At 44.9% G+C, this 10,012-nt stretch overlaps 1 protein-coding gene across 1 annotated transcript in view; it reads right to left on the reverse strand.

Annotated features, from left to right (window-relative positions):
• Window positions 1-6,375, reverse strand: part of EIF4G (eukaryotic translation initiation factor 4G) — a 43,157-nt gene extending 36,782 nt beyond the window's left edge. Inside the window, exons 1-6 of the mRNA XM_086487436.1 lie at window positions 6,114-6,375; window positions 5,722-5,995; window positions 5,053-5,189; window positions 4,877-4,978; window positions 4,717-4,796; window positions 35-4,638 (exon numbers count right to left, since the gene is read on the reverse strand). Coding sequence (XP_086343562.1) covers window positions 35-4,638; window positions 4,717-4,796; window positions 4,877-4,978; window positions 5,053-5,189; window positions 5,722-5,900 — 5,102 coding nt within the window. The 5' untranslated portion in view covers window positions 5,901-5,995; window positions 6,114-6,375. The remainder of the gene's footprint in view (window positions 1-34; window positions 4,639-4,716; window positions 4,797-4,876; window positions 4,979-5,052; window positions 5,190-5,721; window positions 5,996-6,113) is intronic.
• Window positions 6,376-10,012: the final 3,637 nt, after the last annotated feature.

Consider the following 10,012-nt stretch of genomic DNA (forward strand, 5'->3'; position numbering starts at 1 on the left):
ACAATAAGCAAGCAACTGGGTTGTAATGGCAAACCTGAAGTATTCAAGCAGGGCAGTTTCACTTTTCTTTCTCAACTCCTCTTCGGTCAAAGGCACATATGCAGGTGCTGTTGACGGCCTGCTACTTAATCCCTGCTGCTGATGATGAGAATTCAGTGCTGCAGGTGCCTTGTCACTTAAAGTTCGCTCCAACTGTCGGATAGATTTGGTAGAATTTCCAGACGCAAACCTGTCTGCTGTTGCAGTGGCAGGCCTATCTAACAATGGCCTCTCAGGTGGTGTTACAGGCCTTTCAGCTCCCAAAGGCCCACTACCACTGTAAGCTGCCATTGACCCAGGACCAAACCGCCTGATCTCGCCAGCAGTGGCAAACCCAGATCCAGAAGGTTGGGTACGGAGGGACATCCCTCGACCAAGACCTCCCTGAGGACCTAGAGTAAGAGGGCCCTCATCTGCTGATCGCTGGGATAATGGCATGGGCGTAGACCTTTCCATAAGTAATTTGTCCTCCATGCGCACATCCTGAACATAAGAACCGCGGATGCCACCTTGAGGCTGAACTCCTCTCACAGTAGCAACTGGTGTGGTAGGAGAAAACATAGGAGACGGAGGACCTCGAGTGCTCAATTCAGGAGGTACAAGCCTCCTTCCAGATGACACTCCTATACTAGGGCCCCGAGACAGTCGACCAGCTTGGGCAACAGTTGCCTGCCTTTCCTGTACTGCATCTCTGTGGACCTCCTCTATCCTCTTGGGACCCTCCACCTTCCTTCGCTCCTGCCAACCATTCCTCCGCAAGTCAATCAGATCTTTCAGCATGAACCTGATCCTGGCAGACAGCTTTTGGTTGTTGGACAGTCTAGTTATCCTTTTCAGATAAGCATCTATATGTTCTCTTGTCATTGGTTGGTCAATCATGTACCCAATGGTGCTCATTAATTTGCACAGTGCCTCGACATCTTCTTCCTCTGGGTTCTCGTAATCTCCTAAGAGCGTACGTATGCATTCATGCATAATCCGTTCTGTTAGCATATGCTTCTTGTAAAGCTCTCCAATAAAGCGTATATTACCGAGCATTCGCCTTTTGGCCATAATACGTTTCTCCTCCCGTTCTTCTGGAGTCATACTCTCCTTGCCCTCTTCCTCCACAGCAGACGCTTCTGCCTGCTCCCTTTCCCCACGATGAAACTCATCTTGACATTTGTTCAACAAGACCCGCTTGAAGGTGACTTTGTTACCATCTTCAATGAATTCAGGCATATCTGTAGCAAGCTGCTTACAGAATGTGGCATACATCTCACAAAACGTTGGTTCAGTAAGAGCCTTGTCAAAAATCTGTGAAATAACTCCAGTCAGGGTGACTGCAGACTGAATGTTTACATCCTTCACTTGATCAAACAACTTTTGGAAGTTCTGCGGTGTCAGCTTGTTGAGAATCCCTTTTATTTGTCTCTGCTTGTGCTCTTCATCATCAGATGCTTTACCTACTTCATACCGCTTCTCTGCCTTGTGAACCGGAGGAAGAGGTGTAAGGGGAGAAGGTATAAGACCCTTCTGTCCAGTTGGCATTCTCTGCCACCTGTCAGAGTCAACAGTATTTGTCCTGAAGAGACCTGGACCAGCTCCAGGTGTCAATGGTTTCCCAGAAATCAAACCCGGAACTAAAGGTGGTACTGTGATTCCTGGACGAATGTTGGGAGGCATACGAGGAATCAAGCCCTGGGCATTACCAGGACGAAAACCACCTGCAGGACCCATGTCTGTGTCAGGCCACAGCGGTGAATGTAAGCCTGGGGACTGTCTTGCCCACCTGTCATCATCAAAAGAGGTAGAAGAATTACTCCTCCTGGGTCCACCGCTCAGCTGCCGATCAAGCATCCTTCCTGAGTCAGCAAGACGTGCAAAAGCTGCTTGAGGATTTGATAGCAACTCAGCTATATCTGGGCGCACCTCAAAGTCAGGAGGGATATCAACGTTTTGCTCTTTGAAAGTTAACAAGAAATCCCGTGTGTAGGTTTCTCCTACCTTAGCCTCCGATGCATGTTTCTCTCCCATTTTTCCATCACCTACATCTGTAGATGATACCTTGGGAGATGGAAGTTCAACTGCATCCTCCCAGTCATCAATCTCCCTTGGGGCTGCATTTTCATCTGGCTTACCTGCCTGCTTGGCAGGAAAAGTAACAGGAAGCATAGATCCATCATCTTTACTGTCTTTTGGAGGCACAACCTCATCCAGCTTCTTTTCTTCCGGGGCCTTGTAGGCATTATATAAATCAGCAGTTCTGCCTGCTGCATCTGCTTTGGCTAAAATATCTTTCAACTTCTTCTTTTTGCTACCTTGCTTTACATCAGGAGCTGCTGTAACACCTGTGTCTTCTGAAGCTTCTGCTTTAGGGGAAGAAGACCGATTTGAGTGCAGTTCAACTGCCTCAATTTGAGATTCTAATCCTCCCTCTTCTTTACACCTTTCACCAGAGGAGAAGGATTCTTCCACATAGTTGACTTCTGGAATGACAGCAGAGTCCTGGCAAACCTCCACTTCCTTCGATGTACAAGTGTCAGCTTCTTTCACTTCACAAATCTCTTGGTTTTCATCTACCAAAGCCTCTACACTGTTTGCCTGTGCTTCCATCACAATTGCACTTTCAGCTGTATCTACGGCATGGGAGAGTTGTGAGCTTAAATCAATAGAAGCAACCATAGAAGAATTGACTAGATTCTGGCAATCTACTTGTACAGAGAGCTCATCACTTTGTCTTTCTGTATGCTCATCACTTTGACTTTCTGTATGTTCATCACTTTGTCTTTGGCAATCTACTTGTACAGAGAGCTCATCACTTTGTCTTTCTGTATGTTCATCACTGCCGATGGCCAGATCAGCGGCCAAAGCTTTATGTACTCTATTTACTGAAGGCTCGATGTCTAGAGCAGACTCGGGCACTGCCTTCGCTAATGGACCCAACTCTTTTGCACTATCACATTGAATTTCATAATTCACTGAGATATCTGTTACAATGCTAGGATTATCAATCGCTAGTTCACCATTGCAGTTATGTGCTTGTCCAGCTGAAGTTGTCACGTCAACAGCTTTGGACATTGTTTCTGCTGAAGTGGTCACATCAATAGCTTCGGGCATTGTGTCTGCTGCCACGGATGTGCATGCTAGGCTTGTATCAACTTGATCTACAAGTTTATGTATTTCTGACTTGGCCTTTTGAGGCTCCAAGGTCTTACTCTCACCCTGTTTCTTAGCTTCTAGAGCCCTAGACACCTTTGAAGCATCCCCTGAATTGGCTCTTGAAGGGCCTTCTTTTTTCTTCTTCTTCTTGCTATTTTGCCTCGATTCCGAAGCAATGATAGTTGTAGAATCTGTTTTGTGACAATCATTCAGAGAAGTCAGACAAGAACTTTCCTCTTTAGCTTCTTTCACTGACATTGCAGGATCTTTAACAGTGACACTGGCGCCTTCTATGGACTGGACTTTCACAGGTTTTTCCTCAACATCAGCCTTCGATTCCTGAACTTGATCCACTGTTCCCAAACTAGGGATGGCGGGTGATAATCCCTGCTTTTCAGAAGTAGCACGGGGTGGCACAGTGTTAGAAGCTACAGAAAAACTTGGAGTACTAGCCTCAGCAGTCACTTCCCTTGATGATGCTGTGTTTATATTGGATACTGGTTGCATCTTGCTTGGTAATGCACCTTCTGACCCCATAGCATTCTTGCTCACCACAGCTGATGGAGGAGAAGGCTGATAATAATGCTGCATTGGAGGATTGTAAGGCCCATTTTGCTGTGCGGCATACACATTCTGATTCACTGAATGATGGCCTCCACTAGCATAGCTTAGAGGCGGCCTTGTGTGGGAGGGCCCATTTGCTATCATTCTACTTTGCGGGGCCGCTGGAACAACACCTTCGTAAAAGTTATCAGGTTTTGAGCTTTTGTAATCAAACTTTAACTCTTCATGCGTCTCTGGATGCACAATCTTCACAGCACTACTTGTTCTGAGCGGTATGAAAGGGGCTTGCACTGGAACCCCATAAGGTGCGCCCGGCATTCCTGGACCCAAACCCCCAGGCAATTGATGAGACATCTGACTCAGTTGAGTCGCTGGCATTGGACCAGGCAGAGGAGCCAGGGGAGGCCCCATTAGAGGTGGTCCTGCCATAGACTGTGGATACTTCAATACTTGTCCCCCGTTATGCTGCAACTGAGGTTGCAAGGAATGCTGCGAATAAGGTATTTGAACTAGTCCTTGCTGTTGCGGTTGGGAAGAGATGAGATGAGCTTGCATTGGCAAATGAGCTTGAGTAGTTACCACAGAGGTCGCTTGCAGGTGCGAGTTGGATTGTGTAACCTGTACAGGAATGGGGTGCTGCTGACCCTGTTGATGATAAGGCGGCTGAGGGATTCCTGCCGATATAGTAGTTGCAGACTGCTGCGGTTGAGGCCTGAAACTTGAGGGCTGCTGCTGCTGCCCTCCTGATTGCTGCACCTGCGACCTTGGTCCTTGCTGTTGTCCTCCAGTCGGGATTGGCACCTTAACTGGTTGCACATTGACTGCCTCAAACCGTAAAAGATCTTGCTTTTGCTCGTCAAGATTGGGAGGAGCTGAGCTTGTTCTAGCAGGAATCTATCAAAGCACAGAAAAATGAACAAAATTCCCAAAACCATCAAAAGCTAGATTGCATGCAAGATGTTAGCGACAAACCTGTACAAGTGTCCCTATAGATGGTCCTATAGAACCAAACTGAAATGACAATTGAGGCTGGGTAGAATTCCAAGGTGTTTCTAAAGATCCACAAATAAAACAAAGAATTAAAAGCCATCAAATCATCATGGAAAGCGAGGTAGTGACAGCCAATGCAGACCTGATTTAGAAACAACCGTTGCAGCTTCTGTGGCAACAGAAGAGCTTGATGGTGTTGCAGGCCTAGACAACCTGGGCACGGCACCATTGGAAGACTTGATCCCTGTACACCCATAGGTTGTTCCTTAATTCAGACAATATAGTATACCATACATGCCTGCACGCTTCAATGTTTACCTGGTTGCACACTACTGACTTGCGGGGTTTGCTGGTGGGCTGGTGTATTCTGTTGGGTACGCAGACCCTCAGAGCTGTCAAAGTTTGCAGGGACATGTCCTCTAGCCTGGCCATTGACTCCACCTGATCGCTTAGAGCTGCAAGCAAATCAAAGGTACTGAGCATAAACAAAGCCAATGGGAGAGATACCCTGCCCATCAAGGACAAGAAGCTTTGGCAATCAAGCCTACTTTGCCTTCTTTCCAACTGCCAGGTTCCAAAAATAACAAACATTATGATGTACATTTGACTCTAATGCGTTCCACCTTTTCGAGCATTGAAGCAACAGAGAAACTTAGGCAGCTAGATGCGCAACCATGGACCAGCACTCCATACTACAACACTCATCTTAAAAGACAACATGTCCTTCGCTCAATTCACATGCGCAAGCTCATTGCAGCACTCCTGAGGGTGCGAGCATAAAAGCACAGTAACCAAGAGTCACATCCCTCTTGTAATAGATGCAAGAGGTTGCCTGTTAAAAAGCAAGCCGTATGCAAAGATCTCTCTCTCTCTCTCTCTCTCTCTCTCTCTCTCTCTCTCTCTCTCTCTCTCTCTCTCTCTCTCTCTCTCTCTCTCTCGTGTATGCGGGCGTGCAGGTACGTGTGGTATTGGATTTACAAGGCCTACCTGGCAACAGGTGCAGGCTGAGAAGCTGGAGACAAAAGAGCGCTGGCAGAAGGGCCTTGCCCTCCTCCGCCACCACCCTTTCCTGCTGAAGTTCTCTGATGAGCAGCACCACCGCCTGACCTCGCGCCTCTCCTTTGCTGCGAGTCGCTCCGGTCTGCTCTAGATTGGTGATGGGACATATATAATGGCGTGAAAAATCCTCCTCCTCTTGTATTGAAGACGTGCAGCAGCAACAGATCGGGACAAAGGGTTCCCGATCTGTCAAGAAGCTCCTCTGCAGACGGAAAACTTAAGAATGCTCGCTCCAGAAAGAAAGCACCATCGCTAAGGGAGATATGCGATTCAACCAAGGGACAGAAAGAAATGTAAACAATAAAAAGAGAGAGACGTGCCTGATGCTTGCTGGAGACCTTGCAGCAGAGATGAAAAAGCCTGCTTTTTTAGGGTTCCAAGGTTCTGCGTTCGGTCACTGCTTCTAGAAGAAGACGGTGCAGATAGGGTTTCTGCTTATTGCGTTTGGGGTCGATGGAAGAGAGGAGAGGGAAGGGTGTGGGGGAAGTGATGAGAGAGAAAGAGGAGGGCGGGGGAGGAGGCGGGGTGGAGGAGAGGGAGGTGGGGAGAGAGGAGAGAGGGAGAGGGAGTTCCTAGGTTTGCCAATTATTTTTGGAGGAAAACAGAAGCGAACTTGGTGAGGGAAACCATGCTAATGGAGAAGGTGAGTCATATGTATACTGTGTATATATATATATATCTATTACTATTATGTACGTGGAATAGCATACATACATATTACACATGTATTTGGGTGTCCTTATACATACGTGTATGTATTAACACATCTATCATCTATGTGTATAAGCCACTGATACATACTCATGGTCCATGAGTCTCTGAAAATTTCTAGCCCAGCATCGAATTTCTTTTTCCACACGAAATAAAGTTGTGGATGTAGCCATCACCTAAACAAGCAAAGGTTTCCTTTTCCCTACCTTTATGGGGGAGAGAAAAATTCTATTAAAAAAAAATTTAAGCAACCTCTTCTCAACGCCTTCCATCAAAATGGCAGTGAGGTATAAGTATGATAACTCTTTACATAACAAAAAGACCACTCATAAAGAGTCTATTTCGATTCTTGCACATGTCTACCCGATGGCGGCAGGGGGCTTGTGTCGGCACCCCCTTCCTTCTCTTGTTCCAATTGTATTTTGACAGAGTCTATGATAGTCCTCTGCTTGGATCCAGGAAGGTCTATGTGCTCGTTGGTTCTAGTTTGTTTTGTTTGTATATGTTTCTTATGTTCTTGGTGTCATAAGCACTATGGGTTGGGATGGCAGTCCACCGGGGGCGGTGGCATTCATGATCCGGTAGTGCTTGATTGATGTAAGGTCAGCTTTTGTAGATGCTAAGGCTATTAAGTTTAGTTTTGTATGGGTGGCAAACATCTTGAACACATCTGTGTTGTTGTCGGCCATGGCGAATGCCTGCACCTGATGTGAAAACTGCTTGAAAAGAGGAGAAACGAAGAGGAAACAACACGTGCTCTATAGCACAAACTGTAGAAGACTGTAAGGGACCTATTATGCAAAAAATGACACTGACAGAAATTGTGCACAAAATGACGAAATAGCCTACGTAGTACTGCCTGTAGTGGAAATGGAGGCTAAAATGAGCCCGAATCAGAAATCTGAGCAGACCGGTCTCTTTGAGCTCACCCCGCAAATTTGTCAACCTACGAACGCTCGCCAAAGCTCACTAAAATCGAAGAAAGTGAGTAGGCGTGTGCTAGAGCTGCTGTGGCGACTAAGCTTGGGAGGACGCAATCGGCCCGCATCTATGGACCCCAATTGCAAACTTATGTTTCCTATGTGTTATGTGACCCACGTATCTCGATTGGAGCATGGAGTTGTAGTCATTCCTTTTGGTTTTATATAATATATCTCCAAACTCTCATTTGAGTGACTACTGCTAAACAAAACAAAAGTTGGCTTTTGGTTGTCTCTACTTGTACGAGATGGAAAGAAGCAAATCAGCTGGCTACATAGTACAACATATATATGTATGTACGACTATTATGTACATGGAAGAGCATACATACACATGCATGCATTATTTGGGTGTCCTTATACGTATGTATATGTGGCATGAGCACTTTGTCAATACCTTCGATGGCTCTGTTGATTAGAAGTTGTTTACTAAAATTGAGATTATATTGGGTAGCCAGCTGATTTGCTTATTTCCATCTCTATACACAATGTGCTCAATGTTAGGATTTTAAGGGCTCTGTATGTGTTGACTCCTCAAGGCAATGACTTTGCTTGGAGCTTTATGTACATTCTTTTTTGTGTTAATACAACACTTCTACTCACAATTGTATGGCCAAAACCAAAAAAAGGAAGATTTGAAGGGCTCCGTATTCTTCCAAAGGACATGCAAAGAAGTTGAATATCCATCTAAAATGCTGCACTTTTGCAAGAATTTCGTTGGAGCCTTTGTTGTCGCAACCTACTTCAGGGGCCACTACCACTCTCTGCTTGCCACCAACACACATTCCCTATGTTATTAATTCATACAAATTTGGTGGAGGCTTTGATTAAGCTTGTGCTAAAAATAGCCCATTGGTATTTTCAACAAACTCTCTCTCTCTCTCTCTCACACACACACACATTATTGAATCCATTGTAAGCTCATAGGGAAGTGCTATCGTTCAATTTCCACATGGCATTTTCAGCTCATGACTTGAGGTAGCATCAATGCCATGATACATGTAGTCAAATTGTACCAAAAGAGTTTGACCTTGTCTGCAGGTTTGCAGTTGCGTTGAGCTATTCTTTCTTTGTGCTGCTTGTGACCTCTACCGCTCTCTCTCTCTCTCTCTCTCTCTCTCTCTCTCTCTCTCTCTCTCTCTCTCTCTCCAAACACCACAACCTAAAAACGCAAAATCTTGGTGACATGGTACTGTGCAACACTTTAGGTTGCTATCGTCGACGATTGACGCACTTCAGGCTGCCGTTATGATCCATGCGTGCACTACACAATCTGCAAAATGAGGTCCAATAAAGCCTACAGCCCATGCACAGACTTGAGGTGGCATCGGGCTAGCAAATGTACAACCAAGTATAGATGCACTCAAGGTCTCATGAAGCCATTAGTACATGAGTTTTTTCTCATTACAAATTAGAATGGCCCTTTAACATCATCCAAGAATTTCGAACTCCCAAACCGGCTATCTCCTCACCCGAGCCCCCATAGGTTTTTGTTCTTTTCTTCTACCCTTTTGATGGACCCTCAGTTCTTAACTAATATGTATCAAATGTCCTTACATATTTGGAGCGATTGCTAAGATTTGTTTTTGGTCCCATGGGTCATATCTGACCTCCGTGGTGGACGATAATTCAATCTCTCTCTCTCTCTCTCTCTCTCTCTCTCTCACACACACACACACACACACACACACAAAAAGATGGTCATTGGTAGCACCACAGAGCTCGCAATCCGACAATGCTAAAAAAAACCTAGAATTATAGTCTTATAAAACTTACAAAAAAAGGGAATAAAAGTAGATTTTTCCAAAAATGTAGGAAACATAGGTTAATTAAGTTTGTCGCAAATTTTGGGGTTCAAGAAACCTAATACTCTTTCCTATACATTTAACTTTTCCAAAGAGTTTGAAAGCTCCACAAGTTGATTTTTACAAAAAGAACTATTCATAAAATTCACATAATTTCATAAACTCTTAAAGAGTTTCAATGGATATTGTAAATGAAGTATTACTTGCATGATTATATAAATAGTCTGTCGATAGTGCAACTTTGGGAAATACAGTTTCAAATGACATGATGTCTTTTTCTTCGAGACTTTTAAGACGTTCTTGAGGGACATGTGTCAAACAATTAGAAATCGATTACCTTCACCCATATGGATATTAAGGCCTGTAGTGGGCCAAAAAGAAATTTGATGTTGGGTTAGACCCATGAGTATGTATCACTGACTTATACGCATAGATGATATATGTGTTAAAAGGCGATGCTTGATTGGAAAGCCTGGCATTGGCCCGAAACGTCACCAAACCGCAAACAAAGAAATATAATGCAACCTTATGTTCAAACTAGATTGGTTCTCAATAAGCAATGGCGAAAGCATTAGACATCATCTAGATGGATGTCGATAACAAGCAACATATGGGACCCTCATTGTCCCCCCCCCCCGCTATGAAGATCTTCGTATTAGAAAAAGTGCACGGGGAGCTATTCCAATCAGGATCTAAATAGCAACCAGAGGGATGGATAGGCTT

This window comes from Adiantum capillus-veneris, chromosome 17 (genome assembly GCF_014529385.1).
Source record: "Adiantum capillus-veneris isolate H3 chromosome 17, ASM1452938v2, whole genome shotgun sequence".
NCBI lineage: Eukaryota > Viridiplantae > Streptophyta > Polypodiopsida > Polypodiales > Pteridaceae > Adiantum > Adiantum capillus-veneris.